At 46.2% G+C, this 26,599-nt stretch overlaps 1 protein-coding gene across 1 annotated transcript in view; it reads right to left on the reverse strand.

Annotated features, from left to right (window-relative positions):
- Nucleotides 1–807: 807 nt before the first annotated feature.
- LAMB1 (laminin subunit beta 1) overlaps nucleotides 808–26,599 on the reverse strand; it is a 44,409-nt gene continuing 18,617 nt past the window's right edge. The window contains exons 15-33 of the mRNA XM_075024864.1: nucleotides 26,256–26,383; nucleotides 25,689–25,812; nucleotides 24,940–25,144; nucleotides 24,637–24,780; nucleotides 24,309–24,540; nucleotides 23,640–23,803; nucleotides 22,915–23,139; nucleotides 21,825–22,042; nucleotides 21,623–21,719; nucleotides 11,770–12,139; nucleotides 9,871–10,055; nucleotides 8,394–8,635; nucleotides 6,219–6,422; nucleotides 5,692–5,836; nucleotides 4,719–4,926; nucleotides 4,383–4,524; nucleotides 3,457–3,633; nucleotides 2,004–2,163; nucleotides 808–1,121 (exon numbers count right to left, since the gene is read on the reverse strand). Coding sequence (XP_074880965.1) covers nucleotides 985–1,121; nucleotides 2,004–2,163; nucleotides 3,457–3,633; nucleotides 4,383–4,524; nucleotides 4,719–4,926; nucleotides 5,692–5,836; nucleotides 6,219–6,422; nucleotides 8,394–8,635; nucleotides 9,871–10,055; nucleotides 11,770–12,139; nucleotides 21,623–21,719; nucleotides 21,825–22,042; nucleotides 22,915–23,139; nucleotides 23,640–23,803; nucleotides 24,309–24,540; nucleotides 24,637–24,780; nucleotides 24,940–25,144; nucleotides 25,689–25,812; nucleotides 26,256–26,383 — 3,507 coding nt within the window. The 3' untranslated portion in view covers nucleotides 808–984. The remainder of the gene's footprint in view (nucleotides 1,122–2,003; nucleotides 2,164–3,456; nucleotides 3,634–4,382; nucleotides 4,525–4,718; nucleotides 4,927–5,691; nucleotides 5,837–6,218; nucleotides 6,423–8,393; nucleotides 8,636–9,870; nucleotides 10,056–11,769; nucleotides 12,140–21,622; nucleotides 21,720–21,824; nucleotides 22,043–22,914; nucleotides 23,140–23,639; nucleotides 23,804–24,308; nucleotides 24,541–24,636; nucleotides 24,781–24,939; nucleotides 25,145–25,688; nucleotides 25,813–26,255; nucleotides 26,384–26,599) is intronic.

Genomic DNA, 26,599 nt, shown 5'->3' on the forward strand with positions numbered 1-26,599 from the left:
ATTCTGCCATAGTTGTTCTGACTGACTCCTGATGATGTTAGTCAAGGTTAGGTAGGTGCTGATGAAAGTTATAGACATAGTTGTGTTCCTCAGGTCAGAGTTAGCAGTCAGGATGTGTAAATGCATGTTGCAGTTTTGAATGCTAATTTGTGTAGCTGATGAATGCTGTAAATCAGTTTGTGCAGTACTGTACAATTGTCTGAAGGTGCACTGTTCTACAGCCAACTTTGAGCTTAAGTATGGTGAACTGGATGTTACTCTTGCACCTTGAAAGTCTTATTTGTGTTTTGTTAAGTGCAAGCTGTTCTTAGAGAGCTGTGTACAGCTCCTTAACTGAGTCACATGAGTGCCCTGTGAACTTTTGTAGTTCCTTTTGCAGAGAGGCTTGATCCTCCAAGCTTGGTTTATCACATATATTTGGTACTTGCAATGTAAACCATATTCAGCCCTTCAGTGCTGACCTCTGTTTCCACTTCATGTATCAAGTATTTCCTAATCAGTGACATGAAACTAGTGTTAAGCCTAAATAGATATCATGCAGAGGGTAAATAATCCTTTTTGAGTACTGTGGCATAAATGCTAGCTAACCCCACAAGGATGGTATTTCTTCATTCACTTGTAATTTTGTTCTGAGTGAGCACCCTATATTTCATAGTAATTGGAGCCCTTATTTAGAGCTACATAGTTGGAGCCAAGAGTTTATTAGATCTCTAACCATTTTAAAAACAAGACTTGCTAAAGGATTAATTGATGTACCATTTCAGCTACTGAAAATAGGAAGGAACTTAATGAGTCATACTAGGTACATACAGTGATACAAAAGTACTGTTTATTTTCAACATCAAAAAGTTACTTGTCTTTGGTTCTGTGACTTGAAAGTCAATATAAAACCTGTTCGTTTTATCAGGTCTTAGTGTAATGTCAAAAAGAACTAGTGTAATACTTGTAAAACCCATCCTGAACACAAGCGTTTCCTGCTGCCATTTATAAGCAAGTGCTATAAACAGCAACCTTCTGGCTGATTGTCTGTAAGAGGGAGCGAACTGTCTCTTCCAGCTCCACCAACTGCTTGGCTTTGTCTTCCAGAACTTTTTGATTGTTTTCATATGTATTTTCCAAGTCTGTCAGCAAAGGAAGGGGAAAACCAGCTTAATTAGGGGTGTTTTAATACAGATAAGTGTAAATCATTATGGTTACAGACAAACTACTATTCAAATTTTATTTTTATTGTGGAAGAGAATCTGATTAGGAAAAAAAAAAGCCAACGCTGGAATGGCACCTTTTTGTTTCCTTAACATTGGGACATAAAACAACAAGGAAATAATTTTCTGTAAGTGGAAATCCAAAAGTGTACTTTGATTCATGCTGAAAATAATTTGTCATTCTCTTCTTTATGGTGGCTTTTACAGAACAGTGAAACATTTTGGCTTGTTATGGTTAAGACTATTCAGTGAGTCACTGTAACTGTGCAGGGGAAGAATGAGTTCCTGGCCTGGCAAAAACAGCAGGAAAACTTAGCTCCCTCCCTGGTAGCTATGGGCAGATTGCCCCCTCCTTAAAGTTTCAACCAACTTTAATTGTCAATACTAAATGTTAAATTAATCTGTAAACTGGAACTGATGTATCCTGATTACCTTTTGTTTTAATAGCTTTCCAGGATGGGGTGGGGGGAGTATTGTTTGAAGATAGGGTATTGCTTGAACAGGTTAGTCCTTGTCCTAAGCATAGTAGTAGTTACGCTCCTTCCCTGTAGCGGTTCTTGGAGCAGTGATAGGTGCCGTACCAGAACTTTGTGTCTCACTGCTAAGTTTCAGCTTTTTTATAGAAATCTTTAATTCAGAAGACTATGTTGCAGCCATAAGAATAAGCAGAGCAGATCAAACCTCAGTAACAAAGAATTAACTTCCATTTTTTTTCCCCTACTGCTAATGAATAGCCAGTTTAACAGCATCAAATTGCTTCATATTCTAAGATGATGACTTACCTCCTCAGAACAGCCTTACCTTTGAGCAGCTGGAGTTTGCTGTTTGCTTGAGCCAACAAGGCTTTAGCTTCATCTTGCAACATGCTGGCTTTCCTCCTAGCATCAGCTGACTCTTCTGTCTTCTTGGCAATGAGATCTTCCACTGTTTTATACTTGTCGTTCAGCTCGGTATTGAGGACCTGTTGTTCCAGATTCAAGCACAAGATGGAGCTCATTCAAAAGACAATACAGTGGGAGCTTGCATTTCCTTCCTCTCTCTTCACTAATCCGGGTGTAAGGAGACTACACTACACTGTTAGCTCGGTTAACAAAAGCAGAACAGTGTTGGGGTACTTCCTACTTAATAGTCAAGACTTGAAGAGTTGGGGTGAAGACTCATCAGTGGCCCTTTTGCAGGGCTGTGGCTGTTTTACAGCTTTAATTCTGACACTTGGCAGGGATTTATGGGATTCAGTTACACAATTCTGTAACTAATGGAAGCCATGGCCCCTAGTACAGCTGGAAGGCTGCATGTGGTAAGGAACTGGCACTGCTTCTGGTTGAATGCTTGCATTTGGGGAGGAATACCCTTGTCACTCTTTCACTAATGGGAACAGCTGTGTAGTTTACATAGGTGAAGGTGCTGGAGAAGTCATGACATTGGTTTCTCAGCTGTGCTTTTCCCTGCAAGGTTAAGATTAAGAAGTCCTGTGACCCAGCTGAAGTCAACCAATAAGCAAGTTAACAAGCTGCAGCAGTACTGGAAGTCTCTTGTGTTTACTTGACAGCCACCTGAAATACTACTTAGTGGTCAGAAATAATTGATTTGATGGAGAATACATCTCTCCTGGCAGAAAATGCCTCTCTGGAGACTAGTGGGCTAACTATAGACAACAGATAGGAGCAATGAAACTTCCTTGGGTAGATTTGTCAATTGTTTTGTTAATGAGCATTCTTTTGCTATTACGAAGGTATGTAGGAGACAGTGGGAGCAATGCCATGTGGTCACAGAGCAAATTTTGCATCTCTGATATTTAGAAATGACTTTGGTTTTATATTGAGCTAATGATTTTTCTTGCTGCTTGATTCTGTATATGCCAAATTCTGGGTTGTGTGTCCTGAACCTATCGTTGTCATAGAAGCATAAATACTCTATATGAGGGGAAAAAAATTACAAGTTCTCCTGTGGCAGATAGTAAAGCTGAGGGACAGAAATGAATCTGTGAAAGGCTGACAGTGTGACAGCCTGACAGGTTTCCTGCAGCTATTTTAGAACCTGAAAACTTCCCAATACTTCTTTCTCCCTGTATCTGGTATCAAAGAAAGTAAAAAGCAGCTATCTTTGGTAAGTGCATTAAGTGCTTTTTTTTTGTTGTCCCTAGTACTTGACCAATAAATGAAACGGATTGCATGTATTCACTAATGTTCCTTTAGCCAAATGTGGGGTGTGAGTTTTTTTGGCTTTCCCTTAGCAGATTTCCTGAGCTTCTCACCTTTTTAACTTCCTCAGCGTTTTGTTTTGCAGTAACAATTTTTTCTTCTATATTGTCCACATTCTCTGAATTTGTAGCAGCCTTTTGCTTAAGGTCTTCCACACTTTTCTCTAGCTCAAACAGACGTAAGGTAGCGTTGTTCAGTGTTTCTTCAGATGCTGCATTTTCAGATTCAATCTAACAAAGAGGGATGAGAGTTAACACTTTCAAAAGAACTGAATATAATAACTAAACTTTCTGGATAAGCCCTGATCAACTAATTAGTTCATGTCCATAGATCTGATACAAAAAACAGTGGTTTAATTTTGCTACAAATGGCCAATTGCAGTCAAGGTGAAAGAGCCCTGCTGCTTGAAGATGGGGTACATACGGGGCTGCAGAAGCATTACAGGACATAGTTAAAAAGTACTTGATTTTATTACACATGCAAGAGTAGCCTAATCCACGGGAAAAACTTCAGACATTTGACTCCATCATGTAAGTTAGCACTATGGTCTCATGAGGGCTTTGAGATGAAGTCTGAAAATACTTTATCTGACAAGTCTACAGCAACTGCCGCTTTAATCCAGCATTTGTTTATTAGTCTCATGCTGCAGTGGTAGATGACACTGATAGCATGGCTACACCAATACACAACCATGTGGTTGACAGGTATGACTTTCCAGGGATCTTGGTACACCTGCTGTGTTAAATAAGCAGGACGTAGCCCTCTATCTTCAGTGGTGCAGGATATGGGATGAGAAAAGCCTTTTGTGGTTGTTTTTTTTTAAGAGCAAATGATCCCCTAGCATCTGTCATACTAACTCAAAAGTTGATGTGATTTTTAAGTGGTCTTCAATTTGCAATACCCAAGAGCCTTCCCAGATAGGCTTACATCAGTTTCGGTGCTGTTTCTATATCTTAAGAAATATTCATGAAGAACTCACTGAGGTCAGCAGGTCTTGAGTTCCTTTAATATCTTCGTCAGCTTGTTTGATGGCTTTTTCAGCTGCATTTTGAGCTTTTTCAGCTTCTTCCAGTGCTGCTTTCACCATGTCCGCAGTGACTTTAACATCTGTTGCACCTTTGCTGTGGAGCAAAACTATGTTAATGCTAAAAGTGCCTTTACTTTGGAACTGGAAAAAGAACGAGTCATACACTGCAAAGGAATGAGAATCTGTATCAGGGCAAGTTAAACTATGCATTTTCTGATACAATAAAATGAAAGTCTTGTACAAGCTCCCAGTGATGGAAAACAGCTAATACAGAACAGGGTTGCATACCTTGCTTTTTTAGCTTCCTCCAGTAGCATTTCTGCTCTGGCAATGTCTCCAGCACTCTGCTGCAGAATGACCTCAACATCAGAAAGGCTTTCTACACGCTCACGAATATCTTCTGTCAGGGCTTGCAGCTGCTGGGGAGTGCTTGGCATCTCCATGTTCAGCACTTCATTAGCCACTGCCTCGATGCTATCCAGGTCAGCGCTGTCTTCTAGTAGATGGACACAAATGACAAAGATGTGAGTAAAAGCTTCCCTCTGTCAAGTCTCAGTACTCAAGTTCTTGTCCAGCTGCTCCTCTAAGAAGGAGAATCATGGGAAAACTTCCTCCCCCTGACTGACTTACAGAAAATTAAGGTATTAAAACTGCTTCCTTAGGGTGAAACCTCTCTCAGGAGAGGCCCAGCAGGCATATAGGCCGTGCTGGCATAGATCTCTTGGAAGCTATTTGAAGATCTCTCTGATTAGCTACACCATGCTGGGGCTGTGGGGAGGAGACTTGAGCCCACAGGAAGCGAAGCCAACAGCTGCACATAAATGTATTTGTGCTAACAGTATACTCAGCCTTGTGCAAACAGGGAAGGAATGGGTTTGCCGTGCTGCCGCTTGCTAGCGAACAAGGCTCTCATTTAACCTTTACCTGCTTTCTTACAGAGATAAACTCACAGTTTCTGACTTTCCTCCCCTTTAATAGTACTTTGTCTTTCCAGCCAGAACTTATGAATGCATTTGGCAAATTACAGCAGTACAACAGCCTCAGCTGAAACGAACACAAGAACGTGCCAGTTTGCTCTCCCTTTCCTATTGTCTTGGTTTTCTCTTATTTCCAGATTTTATCATACACACTAAGTCTGGCTGAAAGGGGGTGGTGGTGGAGGAAACACAACTATTGCATTACCCCTTAGAGGATGATTCAGAGCTAAAGACAGTTTTCACGAACCCAGAATTAAAACATAATTTAAATGTAAGGTTTTTACGCATTAGGAAGTCTCTAATTTGTTTAATAAGATTCCTCAGATCTTCATTGCTTCTGTCCACTTGTTCTTTTGTAGCATTGGTTTTGAGCAAAACTGCTTGTGCATTTTGTTTTGCTTCATCAGCTCTCTGTTTCGCCTCAGAAACCTAAAGAGAGGAAAACGGAAGATTTGATTACATATTTGCGTATGCTTTAAGGCCTGTTTTGAAACAAAAATTCAGTTGGAGTCGGAGGTAATAGTAATGAGAAATACTTTTTTGCATAAAACTCACACAACACTTTTAAAAGCTGGCTATGTTCCATACCACCAATGCTAGTTTAAACAACTCAGGCTAGTGTTTAGAGTTATCCATGAAGCTTCACTTTAGCAAGCTCCCTGTCTTAGGATCTTTACAAGCACGATGAAGTTATGCAACTGACAAGTATTTTGAAGTAAGCCAGGCACATACTTTGTCAATTAGTGTCTAAACTTGTGTTACAACAAAAAGATTTTTTTTTTAATATCTAACAATTAATTTGGCATATTACCATGCTGGAGAGTTGCTCAACTTCTGCTAATGCACTGAGGATGTCTCTGTCAAAATCCATGGCTTTCTGCCAGGCGTTGTGAGCTACGGTCATCAGCCCATTGCAGCCAGGTCCTCCACACTTCTTCTTTCCATCATCTGTCCGACAGTTTAAACCGCCACACTCGGACTCAGCACAAGAGGCTCCCATGGGAGTGCCACACGTCTGCAGAGACACATTAGCCAAGGGGAACAGTCACAGCTTTATTTCCATTGCTGAGCTGTGAGGGGGATGGAGTCGGACTCTGCTCTACACTATGTTATTTCTGCCCCTTGCAGTAGAGCTGCAAGCAGGTGGTTCCTGCAGCAGGGCCATACCAGCACAACTTTAATCTTTCTTCTGTGCCCCTGCACCTTCCTGCCTTTAACTTGGTTACAAATAGGCAACTCCCTGATGCTGAAGTAGCTGGAGGTTATGACAGAAGCCTTGCTGTGCCTTCATCATCTACTTTTCCTGTACGTCATCTTTCACTGGAAAGCTGCATTTAAGCTTTGGCTTCAAGCTGGAAGCTACTACTGTCTGTATGGCTTTTGTTTGCAATCAGTCTTCAGTACTGTTGGAGGAAAAACTGGCCATCCCAAGAAGCTATTTTATAAGGAAGAAAGTAAGTAAGTGTTCTGTGCAGAATAGTATCTATCCTTTCCTTTGCTCTAATGCCCTAGAAATGAAATACTAAAGAAGCTGAAATGCTCCATATTGAACAGGAAACTTTTTTTCATCTCCCTTAAAAAGCTGTCCCATTCCCTTCCACCAAATGTTTGCTCCAATTTCATCTTTCCAGAACACTTTGCAATTTGTGAATTGTTGTCAAGGTTGTGTTCCCATAGAAAGTATCAGGGTAGACTTTTTTTTAAAGCAAAACTATTTAAATCAGCAACATTTGTACGGAGAATTATCCACTACTTGGTCAATTGTTTGGACAATGAAATCACTAGAAGTTGTTTTAGCCAGAGAGAAAATTGGAAAATTCCCCATTCTTTTGAGGTGGTTCTCCCTTTTCACCCCACCCCTTTTGCCAAATGATAGTCACTAACCGACAGACTTTCCAGCCAAAAAACCTCTGTGGGAAAACCTAGGGGCTGTGCCAAGTTAGCTGCAGCTGCCTCCTGTGAAGTGTAAATGAGTCCCTCTTACCTGTTTGGCATGCAACCCAGCAGTAGCTAGAAAGCAAAGACTTTTTTTGGTGTCCCGTGATTACACCTCCAAGCAACTCTGTGTTTATGGCCCTGATAAACATCTACCCAAGATTTTCAGTCCTCAAGAACAGTTAGGCAGGAATGCAGGGGAAGGGAAACAAACAAAAAAATGCCTCTTTCTTCCCTCCCAAGAAAGAAGGAGGGCTGGGGGAGTCAGGAGGGATGCCCAGAGTTATAAAGGATGGGACAATTCAGCATGTGAAGAACTCATCCTCTAACACAGGCCTGGCCTGCCCAGGGGAGTTAATGAGCAGTCCCCTGCAGCCTGCCTTCATGCAGGATTGTTCTCTGAATGCAGCTGGCTGACTTCAAAGCAAAACCGAGGGAACACCCAGCCTCTCCCGAGAAAAAGCCACCCTTGATCATATTTACAGATGAGCAGGCAGCTTCAACAGAGAAAATGCCCTTTTGACTCCAGCTCTCTGCAAGTTTTATTTTGTCCCACAAACGAGGATGGGAGGGTGGTGATGCCAAGGAGGGTGGCCCGTCAGTGCAAGTGAAGTGCTGCCTGGCTGGGCACTGCAGAGGCATAGCATGTACCCTGTGGAGCTGCTAAAAGGAAGAGAGGAGCCTAGAGAATGCAGCACACAGGCTTAAGAGGATGGTTCTCAGTGCTACACTTTTCTGCACATGGGAGCTCTGTCTACAGCAAAGGGCTCTGTGTTAGAAAAGATGGGTGCTGTATTGGGCTAGGAAGGGTAGGGGGGAGACCAACATGAAGGGCTGGTGCCTGAAAGCCAGTAGGTCTCAGAGCCCACCAATTAAACAGCCCTGTTCTAGCCTGCAAAATACCCCATCATCCAAGAAATGTGCATTTTTCATGAACAAACTGTATCTCACACTATCAAGCCCTAAACAGTTCTTCCCCACCTGTTGCTTCTTCACAAACCTGACTTCATTTTTGCTACAGGTTTTATACCAATGATTCTCAGCCGCGTACCTTCTCAGCCACTTCGGAGAGATCCAGGCTCTGCAGCTTGCCTGCGAGTTCATCCAGAAGGCGTGACTGCTCCTCTTGTTTAGCCTTGAACTGGGCCTCCTTCTCATTGATTAAGTCTTCCACTTCCTGCCGCGTTTGCGCTGACAGCTCCACGGGGCTATCAGGGTGAACAGTGGAGGCATTGACCCTCTCCTCTGCCTCCAGGGACATCTGGAAATACTTGGTGATACTATCCAAAGCCCCTGCAGAAATCAGATGGAGCTGCTCAGAAATGTGTTAAGTAACCCAAAGTAATTTATATTATGGAGGTTGGCAGATGACATATCAGGGTTAACGATACGAATATCAAGTTAAATGAAATGCTAGCCTCTGCAGCTGTATTCCATGCCATTGCAAGGATGACAGAATTTGCCCTCTTGGGGGGTGGGGGGGCAGTTATTTTTTTTGCTTGGTTCAGTGTATCAAGTTTGCTAGATTTTGAAGTTAAGCCTTTCTCTAACCCTATTGACTGAATTCTGCTTGCCCTGAGGGCAAAAGAAGATCCACACTTTTAGGTTTATAGGGCAACAGCCTGTTTTCTAAGGATTCACTTATCCCATTAGTTCTTATTGCTAGCCCTAGGATGTCTGGCTTATGGAGTCACTGCTTGGAAACCGGTCAGAGCTTTCCCAAGAAACAACTGCTTGACGAAAGATGCTGATTTATGGAACTGTTAAGTTTTGGACAACTCCTGAAGAGGCCTTGAGAGGGTGTGAGGAACCCTGCCAGGGTGGTCATACTCTGCACCTTGGGGCAGCTTTCCTCTGCAGAATGCCACAAGTAAGTTGGGGACTCCCCTGTTCTACATCCTACTTGCCTCACTCTGCAAAATGCCACATTCACTGGAAAAAATCTCAGAGTTCCTGCAAAGCAGGAATGAAAAAAAAAAAAAAAATCATTTGTTTCAAGCTGCAATGAAGTCAGCTTTCAAAATTTCTAAAGAATTCAGTGACATTCCTCTTTCTCCAGCAAATTTTGACTCTTGGCATGTTTCAGTGTGCTGATGGGCACACAAGGCTTGGGTGGCTCAGAAGAACTGGGCTTTTACAGTGTGCTCTTAGTCACCAAGACCCAGGTAGTTTTTCCAACCAGAAACAGCAATTTCACAGACTGGGGAGAGCAAGGGAGATCTTGGAACTCCCAGAACTTGGAACTTTCAGCTGTTGTGTCTCATCTAAAATGTATTAAGAGCCTTTAAGACAACTCTGTGCCCCATGAACTTAAGCTGGCTTTGCAATGTGCAGAGGGAGAGAGAGGGGGCGAGGGGGCAAAATAGAATTCCTGCTGCATCAGCAACTCTGCCCATGGACAGAAAGAAGCCGCCCTCCTAGCAACTGAGTTTTATTACAAGTCAGAAGATTAACCTGGTATTTAAAACCATACACTAATTAAATCTTTAGCTACCCCACTGCTTTCTCCCCCTCCCTGCGACACTTACCCCGAACATCAGAGATCTTGATGAACTCTAGCTGTTCTGCAAGTTCTTTCACCACATGGTCTAGGCTTTTGGCATCTGTCTCCAGCATGCTCAGGTCAGTGTCTGTGCTATTGCTCTTCACTGCTAAGGCTGACAGGTTTTCTTCTATGTCAGCTATCTTAACTGTAACATCTGCTGTCAGTTTTCTGTAAAACAGAGGCACAGGACTCAACAGGGGGAGGAGGAAGGGTAGTAAGCCTTGGTGCTTCACTTCACTGAAGAGTGGTGGTTAGAGCTGTGCCAAGCTTCTCCCACGGCAGGACTTGTCCTCCCTCAGTGGAGCTGTAAGTGATTTGTAACAACATGCCTACCTAGAACACTGTTTTGTTTGCTTTATCATACAAAACTACTTTTTAATCTACAGCATGTTTATAAACTCAAAGCACCAAATTGCTCAGAAAACAGCTGCTTTGTGTAAGATTAACTGGAAGCAGATTCCAGAGGACTGGTGTAATGCTCTTGTACCATGGCAACTGCATAGGTCAGAGTTGACTACTATGATCCATACATAATTTGCTTCCCATCCCACACAGCTACAAATGCAGTTTTGATTACTACCAGCTCATGGGACAGATTTGAACTTCAGGAAACTGGAGGGGGGGGGGGGGGGGGGAGGAAGCCTTAGTTTGAACACAATGGATTCTTTTAACTCCTCTGTAAAGATCCCTCTTCACCAGCCGTTTCTTTAGGGCTATGAAGGAAAACCTCCCGCCCTCAGAATTCAGCATGGCCTCAGTGAGCCACGGAGCAGGCTTTAGCTAGTGGGATAACCCTAAAAGGAAAAGCAAGTATATATTACACATCAATGCTGCTGCAGAACAGAAGTTGGCATAGGAAGCTATTCCAATCCATGGTGATCCCACCAAACACAGCATTTCCTCATTCTGAAAGAATCAGGCAGTATTCAAGCTCTATGATCAATTTACAGCTCTCTCAATAGCCCACAGCCTGCTGTTTTCCAGGAATCCACCAGAGCCCAGTACTTCTATACAGGCAGAAAGGAGCAAGAACAGATACATACAAATGCGTGTGTTAGAGAAAAGCAGCTCCTCACCTGCTCTGACCTACCTCAGTACACACAGAGCCCAAATCTAGCGGCAACCCCCAGCTCTCCAGATGGAGGGAGGGAGGAGCAGGACACAAGCATATCGTTAATTGAGACATCTGTGCTTTAATCCTTGGCCCTCTGCTTTGTGCAGTCCCCTTTACAATGCACAAGCAAGTTCAAGCAGTTGCACACAGGGCTAGAAAGCATCTGTAATCCTACCTGATGTTAAACTGTTCCATCTCCAAAAGCACAAACTACCATCTTTTGTATACTTAGCCCTAAAACAAAATACAAGCCTCCTACCCTGAGAAAAATGGAAACAATCCTTGTTATAAAGCTGGTGCTTCCCCACACACACACTCAAGAGTGCAGAAAGGAGCACAAGCTTCCAACTCATCAGCTACACATGGAAATCCAGGAATTTAATCTCTCCCCTCTTCATTCTCTCACAGAATAGCAGTGTTTGTCCTTTGCCCCGGGGGAGCGCAAGGCAAGCATGAGTGGCTCGGTGGTAATTAGCTGCCTGGTGTGCAGCAGGAGCAGGACAACCCCTGCCCAGAGCATGGTAACTGCACTGCTCCTACCTTCCCCAGCCAGGTTTCTGCTTGTGGGACAGATGCTTACTGCTGGTGCTGAGCATGGCGAGGTGCTCCACCAGTGAGTGCTAAGAGCTGCAGTGTACCTCGCCCAGCTGGAGGAGCAGAGCCAGGGTGTCCCCAGCGCAGCATGGGGACATCAGTCACTCAAGTAAATCCCATCTCACTGGCACTCCCACTCCTTCCCACGCTAGAGACAACCGCAATTGTACTCACTCTGCTTCCTCGAAGAGATTCCCAATGTTCTTCAGGGGCTCGGCAGCTGGATTTTGAGTGATGATAGTTTTAATTTCAGTGAGCTTCTCCTCCAGGGTGTTGAGTGTCTGCTGGTATGGGCCAGTGACTCCAGTGATTTTGAGGTCATTAGCCCTATCCAGGAACTGCTGGGTCCTATTAGCCAGCTCACTGATGATCACATCCCAGAGGGCGAAGCACTGGTGGCATGGCACGCAGTTGGGGAAGAAGCCCGAGTAGCCCCGGGAGCACTTGTCACAGCGCGGCCCTTCCACCCCTTCGTTGCAGATGCACTGCCCGGTGGCACGGTCACACTGCGGGGTCTGGATGCCACGAGGGTTGCAATCACAGGCTGGAAGAAGAAAAAGGCATGTGTGAAAGCTATGGTGAGGGAAATGACAGTGACATTGGCAGGGAGAAAAAAAAATCGGTTATAATGAAGTGGTGAAATGAGTATAGAAGTGGTCCTTATCTGGATTATAAAAAGCTAGTTATGGATGTGTCTGCTTGGGTATGGGGGATCCAGGGCTGAGGGTGAAAGTGGAGAGAGATAGGGAAATAACTCTAGGGGAGACCAGGATTTGCATGTCTCAAAATCAGGCACAATAATGGAGCAAGGAAGGACACTTCTTGCAACGTTTGGTTATCAGTTGGAGAGCAACTGAAGACAAAGATCCCAGTTTCACTCCTACAAGAATAAGTAGAGCAAGGCTTTCCAGACAGGAAAAGAAACAACAGGCAGGCACATAGCAGAGGGTTTAAGAACAAAACATGAGTGAAATGGGAGAAGCGAACAAGGAACAACCATTTACTGTCTCCTCCAGCACAGGTGTAGGTATCACCTGAGGAATGCAGCAGATCAAAAACCAACCACCTTCCCCTGCACATCCCACAAACAGCACAATAAAAGGAGACAGTTGATTACACAGCACTTAGTTAAGTGGCGGAGGTCCCTACCACAAGAAACTGCGAGTGCTAAAAGTTGAAGTGGCTTCAAAGAAGAACACGACAAATTTATGGAGTAACAGCCCTTAAGAGATTTTCTATGCAGAGGTACAGGGCCTGGCTCAGGACATACTCCTGCCAGGCATGGTGGAAAAACATCCACAACATGCACTGAGGAGCTTTGCACGGGGCTGATGGTTTGCATATACAGAAAATGGGAAAAAAATCGGGCAGTGAATAGTAGACTAGAACAAAGAATGTGATCATGGGCAGCCCTGTCTGAGGGAGAAGAAAGAAGTCTTCTCCAACAGGGTGCTAACAACAAAGAGCCTACACACTGTTTGTCACTATCAAAGTGGGAATGAGGACGATTAACAGATTTATTTTTTTAATTATTTCACACTTTGAGCACCAATTCAGAGGTTAGTATTCACACCTTCCTGAAATGGACTTACATTCTTATTTTATTTTTGTAACTGTGAACACCTACCTATCTTTATATGCTAGTCAGGTAAGACCCAGGGGCTCCAGGTGGTTGCCAAATTGGAGCAATAAGGTTTGGGCAACACCCTTTTTTAACAAGCTTTAGAATAAGGATGTACTTCTTTGGCACTAACCCACCATAGAGAAGTTACTCAATTAACTTACTGATACGCGGTCATTTCCAAAAGCACAGACACACTTTGTACACAGTAACACTATCAGGAGAAACGTTTCCATCCAGTGGGGCTGCCACTTGACCTCTCCTCCTCCTCCTTAATTATGCAGGCAACAGCAGCAGAGGAAATTACCAACCTGCAAGGCTTTTAATAAAGGGATGGCAGCAAAGAACAAAAAGAGAGGCCTTGAAAATATGTAGGTCATCTACCTACCATTGTGGCAGAGTACACCTGAAGCAGGTCAAGCACAGGTTCCTTAAACAGGAAAAATACTGTGATACCCGATAAAAGCCTTCACTTACACATCCATTTACCAGGCATCCTTGAAGGAGCTTAATGGCTCCAAAAGGTCCATAAATCAATTCACACACCCCAAGCACATGCCCCCTTGAAAAAAGGGCAAAACACAAAGCCGTTTTCAAGATTGTATGTTGTTTGCTTCAATGCCAAAACACAGTGGTGGTCTTCAGTTCAAAAATTACACAAAGAGCCTCAGCAGAACAAATCCCTCCTCAACAAAACGACTTTCTTGTACAATGTGAATATGATAGGCAAGAGACAAAAATAACTTCTGCTGCCTGCACAATTGAGCAAAATGGTCCTTTGTTCTTTGAATTATACCCTGACACAAGAGATTGTTTTTACTTTACATCGAAAGTGCTTAAGTAGTCAACTTGCCATGGAATATGTTCCCTGCAGGCAAACTGTCAAGTTCCTGTTTGAAGGTCAGTTAACCCTTCTGTCAACTAATAAGGCCCTCGATATAATGATGAATTGTCCAAATTCCTCTGCATAGAAAGGGGCTAAATGGCATGTGATTTTTCTCAAAGATCCTGAGATCTGATCAAGCTACATGAATACTTGCTGCTGGCAAATCAAATCACTATATTTACTTGCAGATTTAAAAAGCTTAATGTGAGGAAAAAAACGCCCATGTTGGTAATTCTACTCCTGAATACCCGCATGTTCAGGAAAGGCAGATGACATGGCTTTAGTGGCATTTACATGGTAATGTGAATTCCAAAATCTCTGGAGCCAGAAAATGTTGGGGAAGGAGAGAAGAGAATTTAAGTACTAACTCGTTTGCAAAGTGAAAGCCCAAGCTCCATAGCTGCCTGCTGGGAGATGATAAAGAGCAAAGAATTTATTCTAAATGCAGCACAACAGCTGGAAGAATCATCACATTTCTAGAATTCTGCAAAACTTCCAAACTGAACTTTGGGGGACCCATGAGAAAATTGCACAAGGTGGCTAGAAACATTACTATGGGTTATTTCTCCATTTTAGGATTCTCTATCAAGCCCAGAAACAGGCAATACTGGCTCTGCATTACCTCAGTAATGTGAATCCAACATATGTAAAATGGCTTTCAAAAGCACTGGTTTCACATTTGCTCTTTCTTTTCTTCGTGATCTTCCCAAGTCATTAACTGTGCACAGGACCACACCAGCTTTCAAACCAAAGGGTAAAACTGAAGAAAAATTTATCTCTATTTTTAAGTAAAATCACATAGTTTAAAGGAAACCAAGAAAAAGCCTCCCTCAGTAGTGGAATAAGAAGATTCCAACCGATTTTATTTTTTTTCCATTTAGAAAATTTGGGAGGCATTTCTACATGTTGGTGGTATACTCTCTCTAGCTACAGCCCTTGGACAATTCCTTGCTGTGGCACTGACTGAAACATTTTTTCAGTTCTCACAAAAGCATCACTGCTCCTCTTACAGCTCACATCCTGTAAGCAAACCTTTCACCTCACAAATGGCACATGCATGCCAGTGTTTGGTTACATGTGACTGTCTTTTATTAAAGTGTAGATGACCTTAGCCAAGCGCTTCTACCAGAGATGATTGAAACCATCTCTGTTCCTTGCTAGAGCCAGTCTCACTGTACTTTTATCAGAAGCTGGGGCCCAATTTCTGGACACAGCATTAATAATGAAATTAAGCCAGCCAGAAACCCACAGAAAGTGCCCTCCAAGGTTGTGTGGAACAGGACCTCCACCATCTCCAACACCTCTAGTGGATGAGTCCCACATCATGTGCCCTGGCCACCACCAGCAGGCTATTTGGAGCACATGCAATGCCATTGCAGGGAGCATCTTCCCTGTACAGCATGGTGGGCACCAGACCCTCCACTGACTTCAGCTGCGGCAGTTCTCAAACGGAGGAAGGCAAGCCCAGGCCAAGACCATACAAAGCCTTCTAGGTAGTGAGGAGCGCCTTGAACACCATGGCCCACGAGGCAAATAGCTCAGTGCACAGGTTTCACCTCTGCCTCCTGCAATGCCTGCCTACCAAGAGCCCGCTGGCTTCAGTCTCTGAGATTTCAGGGCAAAACTTTGTCCTAAAGTTGACAAAACAGCAACTTTACATGTCTATCATGCATGATAGTGGGTGCACATCCACCAAAAGGATTCATGTGACATTTGATTATCACAGCCAGTGAACTGGGATGTGAAAACAGGAGACACCTTGATTCCTATCACCTGCTAGAAACAGAGCAAACACCATGTCAGAATGATCCAGCACATCATGCCCAGCATTGTTTCTGGCCAGAGTACCCCAGCATCATTTCTAACCACCGTGGAGTTCTTGCTTCTCTAACACCTCCTTCGCTAACAACCAGCTAGCTATTCCTATGGCCACCGTGTGAGTCAACCCCTATACAGTCCAGTGCTAACGATGCTCTCAGTTACAGCAGTTTTGCTTCTGATGTACTCAAACAGGCTAACTCAAACACAATCTTCAAAATATCGCCTGGCTCTGGAGATTTCGGCTCTAACCAGCACACTCATAAGTCTGATGTAACACCTGAGTAGCTATACCACATCTAATTTTAGCATATGCCTAGTTAATCTAATTTTTTTCCAAGAAGAACAAGAAAAACACAGGCACATCGAGGGATGCACAAGTGTTTCAGGTATTACTCAGTAGCTAGCAATGGCTTTATACTCCACTTAACATAGTATTTGTGGAATAGGGAAAGACATGAAGTCCTGTAAGCTCCTTTTAAACGCCTTGCCTATGCTTACATGACTAGAAATTGGGAAGTGGTTCATTTTGCACTGCCAAACTACACAGATGTTAAGTTTACTCCGAGAGATTTAGATGCCTTAACCAGTTTAGGTTGGCAATGGCCTTCAGGACAAATGGTTGATTACCCTCCCTTCATACAGAGGGGTGGACCAAGGCCGAGGTGAAGGGCTGCCAGTTAACATGGACGGGGCGGCTTGCTTTGAAGATCAGTGTTAGACAGACATCAAATCTGTCCCTGGGTAAGCAAAGCAGGACCCTGCAGTACCTCCTATGGAAAATAGAGTGGAGGAAAAGAAGTCTTTTGAAATCATTGGCCAAAGATTTGAGGGTTTTCAAAGGAGCATTTACTATATTAAACAATAGGCTTCTGGTTTGAAATATCATTTTGGAACTGGGTGTATTGTTTTCTTTAATTGAGTGTTTAACTCAATCAGACATTCTTCAGTGGCATACTCCAACTTAAGTGCAATCACATTTTTGACAGGAAAATTTTCTAGCCAAATTCTTCAGTCAGGATCTGCTGATTAGCAGCTTACAGGTATAAAAGATTGTAGCTGCATCTGTTCACAAACCCATGTCCACATAAGTGTATGCACACACAGAGTATACATGGGTAATTTTTATACCGCCTTGATCAATGCCTTTCCCTTTCAGTAATTTTTTTTCCTGATCTTAAAGATAAAAAGTAACACTTGTACATGCTTATTAAATGTAGTCTTGTAGAAACCCAAGGGGAGAAATCCCAAAGAAGTAAATGACTAGCTCAGGTGGTTTGCTTTAAGTACATAAATATCTATGAACCACTTTATCTTTCACTTACTCTGACAGCTCTGCTGCCTTTCCCTCTGATTTTAAATATTTAGAAGTCACTTCCATTTAATTCAATAATTACTTCAATTATTGTTATTAATTCAGTAACACTGTAGTTCAGTATGTGGCATATTTGCATATCACTTAATTTAAACTAAGGTGTCTCAGAGCAGTTGCTACTACAGCCAAGATGATATAATGGATACTGAAAGGGCTGTATGAAGATCAGTCTGTGTAATGCCTTATTGCAGGATGTTAGGAACAAGCGAGTGCCCTGCATCATCCTACACAGTACAGAAATCATTTTTTCAGAAATATTTTCTTTACTGCTTGAGATCAGGGATGGAGAATATCAAATGTTTAACTCCTCCACAGCAAAAAAACAAAGGGTTTGTTCAAACATGATTTCCTGGCAACATTTCTCAGTGGCAGTGAGGCACTATGATGAGAAAACCATTCAGCAATTTGTAAGGTTGAAAGTTTTGCAGAGCTAGCAAATTTCTTCTGAATAATCAGCTATTGATTTAAATTACCCTGTAAGCATATTGCTTACTCCTCAGCATTACGATTTTCAGTACGAGTGTTAAGATAAGATCCCAGCCTAGAATTACTAGAGTTGTGCTGCATTTTAACATGCTAGCAGACTTTGCCAAAAGGGCAATTTTCTGGAAACAATCAATATACATTACAATATTTTAAGACCACAGGTCAATTGAAATTATGAAACTCAAAGTGAAAACTGTATTTCCTTTAGCACAGAATTTGTCTGACTTCCTTTAGACACTTATCACAGACAGAAAAGAAACATCTGCTAGTCTTTCTCTCTGCACCATAAACACCTCCTATAAAAGCAGCCTATGTGACTAGTTTTAAGACCCAGGTGTTAAATTAAGATTATGAAGCCTATTGTAAAAGGCAATAGAGTAATTTTCAGTGAACAGATGTTTCGGCACCAGGTACATAACAAAGACTAAAAACTGAGAAAAACAACTTTCTGCCAATGCCTGTAGTGAGTATTTGATAAAAACGTGACTTTTTTTCATCTTAGTTCAATTAAATTCTGTTTTTTACAATAGGGCTTGATACTCAAGTCCAACACAGAAAAACATTGACAAAGGTATGCTTCTTGTAAAGGGGAGATAGCAATACAACCTAACTTTCAATCTTATATAGTGCCTTTTACTAACTGCACTCTGTTCTGGTTGTTCAATTAAAAGAGTAATGATAGTAAAATTGTCATCTCCTTTATATAATATTACATGAAACACATAAACTTCAAATATCTGCTGTGCAAGCGCATTGTTCAAGCTGCCTCTGCAGCCACACCGTAACTCAGAGGCTTCAGAGGAGCCTGGAGCCTCCTGCCAGAAATGTGCTTTAGAGGCTGAAGTTGGTGCAGCGCTCAGCGTGCCTAGTCCTGCACTTTGGTTGCCGGGCTTTGGAAAAGCTCCAGCAGAATGCCTGGAAGACTCGAGTTTGATGCCCTTGCTCACTGTAATCCTCACAGGGACCTGCACGAGGCCAACAGAGATGCGCTGGGCTTTTCCCTATCCTCTACACCTCTCCTGTGCTTGTTTCAGGCATTATGTTAAATTAAATGAGTAACTGTGATTTTTTTTAAGCATGGAGTAAGCAGTCTCTGAAGACCCAGTCCTACAGACTCTCTGTGGTGTGTAATCCCCAACGGACATCTGTGTGTGGTGGGAGCGTACCCAGTACCAGTCGAGATGCTACCCAAACATAGGCACCTAGCTTAGCTTGCCCCAGTGGTCTGGTCCCACTGTAACCACTGGGGACATGCAGAGAGGAGACATCAGATCATGCTCTCTCTCCACCGCAGGGAACACAAACTGCAAATCAAAGCACTCAGACCAGGTGCAAAAACCTGTGTCCCCCAGCTTCTGCTTCACCATCTCTGATCTTACCAAGATTTCTACAAAACAAGTCACAGGCAGCAGCCTGCAATGGTCACTGTCACCAACGGGGACAGCAGGGAAGCGTGCCCTGGAGCCTGGTTTCCAGTGGAGAGTGCTGGGACCCTGGGGCCACATCCACAGCTCAGTGCTGCTGCAAGTGCCTAGGAACCCGTGGGGGGCTGCAGCCCCCAGCCTGTCCTAGATGGGCCATTTTGTACATCTCCACATAGCTGTGTACGGAGGTTTTTTGCAGGCACTTGTGTTCATATGACCACACACTTTTTTTTTTTTTAGCAATTAAAAAATTTGTAAAGGGTGTCACAGCAACATGGGCAGTACAGTCCCCATTTCTCAGCAGGAGCTTGTGTCTCTTGGTGCCAACAGCTTGAAGACCTCTTGTGAAGAGATCACATATTACTGTCCCTTGAGTGAAGCACCATGTGATTTCCAACCTTGAGCAGAAGCCACTTGCCCCAGCCAGTGGAGTAACCCACACTGGAGTCATCGGGACGAACATCCACACCTCCACATCAGGTCACTGCCCACAGTGAAGACTGTCTGTCCATACCCATATGGTTCAGAGCTCTTCCCATTCCCTCTCCAGATAGGTTTGTATTTTCTTCCTGAACACAGGACAAAATGTGGCCGTATTGGCTGCTTGGGCCAGCATGAGCAGGCCACTGAGGGCAGGTGGCAAATGCCATGGCCAGGAGTCCACATATGCCCCTGCAGCTCGAGCTGACATCTTTGTGATGAATTCCCATCTCAGTTCCAGCTGCACCTTGGCCACAGGCCATATTTAAGCTATCTTCCAGGGGCACTGCTCTGCAACTCCTTAAACAGCACAGTTTTCCAGTTCACCTGCAAACTGCTTACCACTGAGAGCTGCTATCTGCCCACAGAGCAGCTGCACATCTGCCAGCCTGAACATTCCCCCTCTGCTCGCTGGGACTAAATGAGGCCTGAGAACTTGCTTCTTTCCCTGCCGAGGAAGGATGGGAGTCAGGGCAGGAAGCACTGACCCCATCATGCTGGGGAGACTCGGCAGCACCACAGGGCTGGATGTGCTCCATGAACGAGCACATGGCTGGAACCCATCCGGGGCATCATGTCACAGGCTGCTGCAGCTCAGTGCTGGACACTGGCTCTCCCCACCCGACACAGAGACCTCCTGTTGAATGCAATCCTGAAGGAAAATCTGCATTTCCACCTGAGCGAGTCTCCCATGTCACTTAGGGGCAGCGGGTTGGAAGGAGAGCGTAAAAACATTTGCATTGTAAAAACAGTCTCTGAAGAATATATCCTCTCTTTACTTCATTAAAAAGCAGGTCTTCACATGCTCAAAAGGCAGCACAAACTCCATCAGAGATCAGAAATGCTGGTACACTGCAAAATCCTGCTGATAAGGTATGCAGATGGACTCCATCAATAAACTCTGATGGAGACAGCTGATACCAAGAGACAATCCCTGCCCTGGAGCCAGCAGGGTCAGCGCCCCTCACCATGTCAGAACACACACAGCCTCCCCGAAAGGCTGCCTCGCCCCCCAAGAAACCCAATATGTACTCAGGAACTGGGACAATTCCCCAGTCCTTTCATCTGCTGCACTAACCAAGTAGCTGTGACCTGCCTATCTGGTTAGATAATGGGGTCTAAGGTATCTCTATTGTAAGGGATTTATTAAAGACCACAGCAAGCACATTCCTCCCTGCAGGAAAAAATACCTTAATCTACTGCAAACCCTCCTGGCAAAGGCTCCTATTTGAACAGATCGGAGATACAAGTTAGTTCTGGTCTGGACAGTGTTTGAAGTTTCTTTTCCAGCTAATGAACAGACTTGTTTATAATAAAAGGACAGAGAGCATCCAGTTTTCTAAACAAGCAACTTCATGGCGCTCTGTTTTGCGGCATATAGCTATGGCTAACCTGCTGCATCGTCTCCGCTCGCTCCTTTATTTTCAGCTGAAATATAAGGAAAGTCTCCTACTAAATCCAAAACCTTATTTCTTCAGGCCCAGTCTCCCTAACAAGACGCAAGAGGAGACAGTGGTCTTCCACCACCTACAATCGAAAGGCAAAGGAAACTGGTCTCTGGACCAATTCTCAAACCCAAACACTTGTGATGTGTTTTCTTACCACACCAGCTTACCCGAGAGCACTGCAGCTTAATGGTTAAAGGAGAGTTAGTTTCTACACAGAGAGGTTTGTTTCTAAATAAGGGTCCAGCAAGCGCCAGGTCGGGCTCCTGCTGTGCCTCCCATCCCTGGAGACGGCAAAACCCCGGGGGACAGACCCCAACATGCCGTCCTCCCTCACTTCCAAGGCTCGTGTGGGCACTGGCAGGGGGCACCGGAGGGGCTGCTCCCGGTGGGGGTGTCCCAGCACACTGGGGGGTCACGACACGCCTGGCCACCGGCCACCAGGCCATTTCCAAAAGGAGTAGGTGGAGCAGGCGCCGGGGTTGGACTCACCTCGGCACTCCACGCCTGGGTCACCCCAGAAGAGCTCCTGGCACTCCCGGCAGGTTCGGCCTCCAAAGCCCGGCATGCACTGGCACTGCCCCGTGAACTGCCAAAACAAACCCCAACAGGAGATGTGACCACCTCAGCAGCAGCCCGGCCCCGCGCCGGAGCGAAGGCCAAGCTGTCGGAGAACGCCCCGCGCTCCCCTCACCTCATTGCAGGCAGGCCCGAGGGAGCGTGCGGGGTCGCAGCCGCACTGCTCGCAGCCAGCGCCGCTGGCGAGCCTCCACGTGTGGGGGGCACAGCGGTCGCAGGTCTGCCCCACCACGTTGGGCAGGCACCGGCACTGCCCCGTGGCCGCCTCGCACCGGCAGCTCTCCGAGCCCTCGCAGTCCTCCCGGATGGTGCCCAGGTAGTTGCAGACGCACTCTGTGAGGCAAAGAGCGTGGCGCATCGATGTCAGCCCGTCCTCTCGTAACCAGACTGCCCGGAGTTCGCATTTAGTTTATTCTCCGAGTCCCCAGAGGTGTGGGCAGGTGCTGGCACGTGCCAATGCCCACGGCCAGGCCTGGATTAGCCAACCCTGCATGACAGCCAGCACCACACAAGAGCCCTCCTCATGTCCCAGGCTGGCCGCCTCTACAGCTTCTGCCCCAGCACACAGGAGGTGACAGGAGCCGCTCATTCAAGCGGCCCACCCTTCCCACTCCTCTCCTCCTCTGTACACAACCGAAGCCCAAGCATGCCCAGCTCCTGTCAGCTGGCTACAGTGGCGGATCTGCTTGCAGCAGCCGACGGCGTGCCAAGCGGAGCAGGGTTCTGCTCGCCCACACAGCAACCTGCCCGCCTTGCCGGGCTGCGTCTGGTGCAGAGGGAGAGGAGGGTCTGCCTCCCCACCACCCGGTTCGGCTCCCCACCACGGCCCTTGCTCCCGCTATCCAGCCACATCTGCAGGGACGGTGGTGTAAACAAAAGCCAAACCCTCACCCCACCACCCCCATCTCTGGAGAAGAAGTAAACAAAGACTGCTAACAAGAGGGCAAGAAACCCCCCTCCCACAAAAGCCTCGTCCTTTCAGCACATGTAAATGCTGTCCCTGCTCTCCCTGTCAAATGTAAAGGACTCCCCTCCCAGCCAGGAGCCCCGCTGAGTTGCAGGGCAGCTGCACACAACTCCAGCTGAAGGTAATGAGGTTTCCCCTCCACCCCTAAATGCTCCCAGGTAAATTAAAGAGTTCAGGCAGCCGCTGCCACCCTGTGACATGGCTGGCAGAAGAGTCGCGGCCGTGACTCCCCACTCACTTCTGCAGTCCTGCTGCAGGGCGCTCCCGTAGTAGCCCTGCTTGCAGAGGTGGCAGTTTTCGCCCTCCGTGTGATACAGGCACTTCATGCATGTTCCAGTCTTCTTGTCACAGGCCTCCGGGTCAGTGGTGTCGATGTTGTTGTTGCACTGGCACGGCTGGCAGGCGCCGCCAACCTCGTCGGGGCTCCCAAAGAAGCCAGACGCACATTCATCACATCGACTGCCTGTTTGAACAAACAGGCACGGTGGGAATTACCATCACGGCTCGCTAGCACACAGCCCCATAAACGGCAAGACTGAGGCAAGACAATAAAGGCCATTAATGGGGGCAACGTTAATTGGATCGTGCTCAAAGCAGCAGAGGCAGTGCTTGGTGAGACTGCAGCGGCTTGGTGCAGCATGGATGGAACTGCCTCAGGCACCAAGGCATGGTGCCGCAGCCCAGCTGCCAGCACGCTTGTCCTCTCGGTTCCACTGCTGTCCTGTCCACCTCTGCCGAGCACCAGTCATCCCTCGCCATGCTGCCGGGGATGAGGCTCACAGCGGTGGTGCCAGCATCACCTGCACAAGTCACTCTGCCCTGGCACGTTCCAAGTGCTGCCAACCTCCAGCAGCAACACATTGATGCTGGTACTGTGGTCACATCCAACAACCCACATGAACATACCCCTTCTCACCAGGAGGTCCAACCCAACCAGCCCCCCTCCACACACCCACCAAGTACCTATGTATCCCGCACTACAGACACACACGACTTGCAGCGTGACCGGATCCTGGTAACAACCGCTGGCAAACTGGCGTCCGCTCTCGGGGCCATCAGGGCAAGGGCAGGGGCGGCAGTGGTCGCCTGATCCCAGGACGGGGTCTCCATAGTAGCCAGCCTGGCACCTGCACAATGGGGTACACAGCATGCAGGGGACTGCAGGCAAGCAGACTGCAGCCTCGCCATAACTACAGTCAGGTTTTCAACCACTGTGAAGAATCAAAGGGCAGAAACATCCTTATGGCTCTCCCGTGCCACTCACACTCTGAGCAGCTGTGCTCAGAGGCAAATTTTCCTGGCTTACACCAGTGTAAGAGCGGGAGATCCAAGGCACGTGCCTCTCAAGAGGCTTGCAATGGCAAAATTCTCTCTGAAGCCCTGGGGTCCTGCAACATGCTCTCAGCCGCCTGGGCAGGCACTACTGGAAGGCACAAGGCTGTGGGCAGGGAGGAGGGGGTCCCCGCTCCCATCCTCCTCCGGGACCACCAGTGCTGCTCTGGCTCCCAGGGTCCAGACACTCTCCCCATGGCTTCACACCCACCTGAGCACCAGCGCCACAGGGGAACAGCTGCCACACCAATCCTGCTGTGAGGAGGGAGAGGGGCTGGGGACGGGGCGCGCACACCGTACCTCTCGCAGTTGTGCCCCGCTGTGTGGTCCCGGCAGCTCAGGCACTCCCCAGTGAAGGGGCTGCAGTCGTCAGCGTGGCCGTTGCAGTGGCAGGGCTGGCAGCTGGGAAAGCCCCAGAAGCCGGGCAGGCAGCGGTCGCACTGCCGCCCATACACCCCAGGGAAGCAGTGGCACTGGCCTGTCTCCGCGTCGCAGAAGGCGTTGTAAGAGCCTCGAGCATGGCACTCGCATGCTGCAAGAAGAGGGTGAGAGAGGCTGTGTTTCCACAGCAAACCCTAAACGCAGGGCCCCAGTCGCAGCGCAGCCCAGAGCCATGGGTTTAACATACGTCGGCATCCGCTCGGCCCGAACCCAAAGGTGCCAGGGGCGCATCTGTCGCACTGTCTTCCGACGACGTTGGGACGACACTGGCACTGTCCTCCGCTGGGGTCGCACACTGAACTCAGGGAGCCCTGGGGGTCACACTGGCATGCTGAGCGGAGAAAAGCATCAGGGGGAGTGAGTACCATGGCGCAGGACATGAACCACCTGCCTCATGTCATGCACATGCCTTCCCCATGCAAACCGCTCTGCCTGCAAGCGCCATTCAGCTTCCAGGTGCAGTTCGCCCTAGAAGCAGATGGTTACGTACATAACGCGGTCTCGTGTAATAGCGCAGAAATGCTGAATATGATGTTCTTGCAGACATCCGTCATGGGGGTTTTCACAACGCTCCTGCTGTTTTCCAGACACCGGTATCTTTGGAAAGTTTCCCAAGCACTGTTCGTGACCACATCTTCGCCTGAGCCTCCCACTGTGAATATGTCCAGTGATTTGCAGTACGGCATGAGAACAAGCTACAAAACAATTTTACAATGACAAAGTGTCACTATTTATAAATAGTCTCCACCCAAATTACGAAAATTCAGTATTATCCCACTTCTTATCATCCTTTTTTGGCCAAAAAGCAAACAGCCAGACACAATTTGGAAGGGAAATGACAGTATTTCTCTAGTTTTTGGTGGAATAGTTCTGGTATCTACAAAATTCTTACCAAATCTACCAAATTCTATCCATTCAAAAGAAAAAGATTGATGCTGACATTTATGACATACATGGCACACATTAGCCTCCCCAAAGAAACCAAAGGGCTGTGGAACTAGCTACGGTCCTGTAAAATACAGCAAAAGCCTCTTAGCAGAGAAACAACCCACGTACTTTGCGACTGAAGAAACCTACGCTGCTTTACATTGTTCAGTTAAAATCTGGCTTCAGCCGTAAGCAATGACACTGTAAAATATTACTTTGGATTTACACAGACATGTGCCAGAAGAGATGCAAACTTTCAGGCTTTTAAACACACTTTTACCCCAGAACATCCCTGAAATAATTTCTGCTCACAGAGTCAATGAGCGTGTATGGGCTCTCCGTCTCCGTATCCACTGAGGAGTACTGGGGCAGCTCAAGGCGGATGGTGTAATTCAGCCCCTTCTCAAAGCAGACGGGCCGTGGGAGAACGACGTATCTGGATTAGGAACAGGAAACAATTCTTACTTCAAATGTCCAGCACCATAAAGCATTTCAGATGGCCCTATAAAGCAATTGAGATAACGGAAAGCAGCCAAGACCGGGCAGAACAAAAGCTACATGTGAAAGGCGGTTTGGAGGCTTGTGCAAGTCAGAACCGGAAAAGCTTATCGGCAAGGTAAAGAGTCATATCGATGTTCGCTCACAGGCTGTGCAAACACTTCTCTGCCTCTTTATTCAGTGAACAAAACAAATCAGAAAACAAGAAGAAACTTAAAAGCTTTGAGTCTATGGACACAATGCTAAGCACATTTTTATAACCCACTGGAAATTAAATTTAATCCATTTTCATAGAGGCCACTGCAAATTGAAAACATGATGTTACTCTGTTTCAATTTTTAAAGTGTTTTTTCTCTTTTTGGCCCATCCAGTTATACCTACCTGGAGCCGGGTGACAGTGAGACAACCTGATTATCATCATCAGGAACTGTATTGCCACACCGGCTACCCGTGGGAATCTTGCCTGGGCGCGAGACGCTGATCACAGCTTTTTCCCACTGATCTGGCAACTGGAGGGAAAAAAAGGCTGATCAGCATTGCGCAATGGCCGTAAGCTCCCGGGAGCATCCAGAGATCAGGCCGGGAAAAGCATGCGCACAGACGGGGTGGTCACTGTGCTTTGGGGAGGATGGGGCTTGCAGCTCCAGCACCAATGGGGCATCTACCAGCTGCAGGTTTGCACTGAGAGAAAACAAGGCAAGTGCCCCTGGGCATCCTCCAGCATG

Source organism: Buteo buteo, chromosome 4 (assembly GCF_964188355.1).
Source record: "Buteo buteo chromosome 4, bButBut1.hap1.1, whole genome shotgun sequence".
In the NCBI taxonomy this organism is placed as follows: Eukaryota; Metazoa; Chordata; class Aves; order Accipitriformes; family Accipitridae; genus Buteo; species Buteo buteo.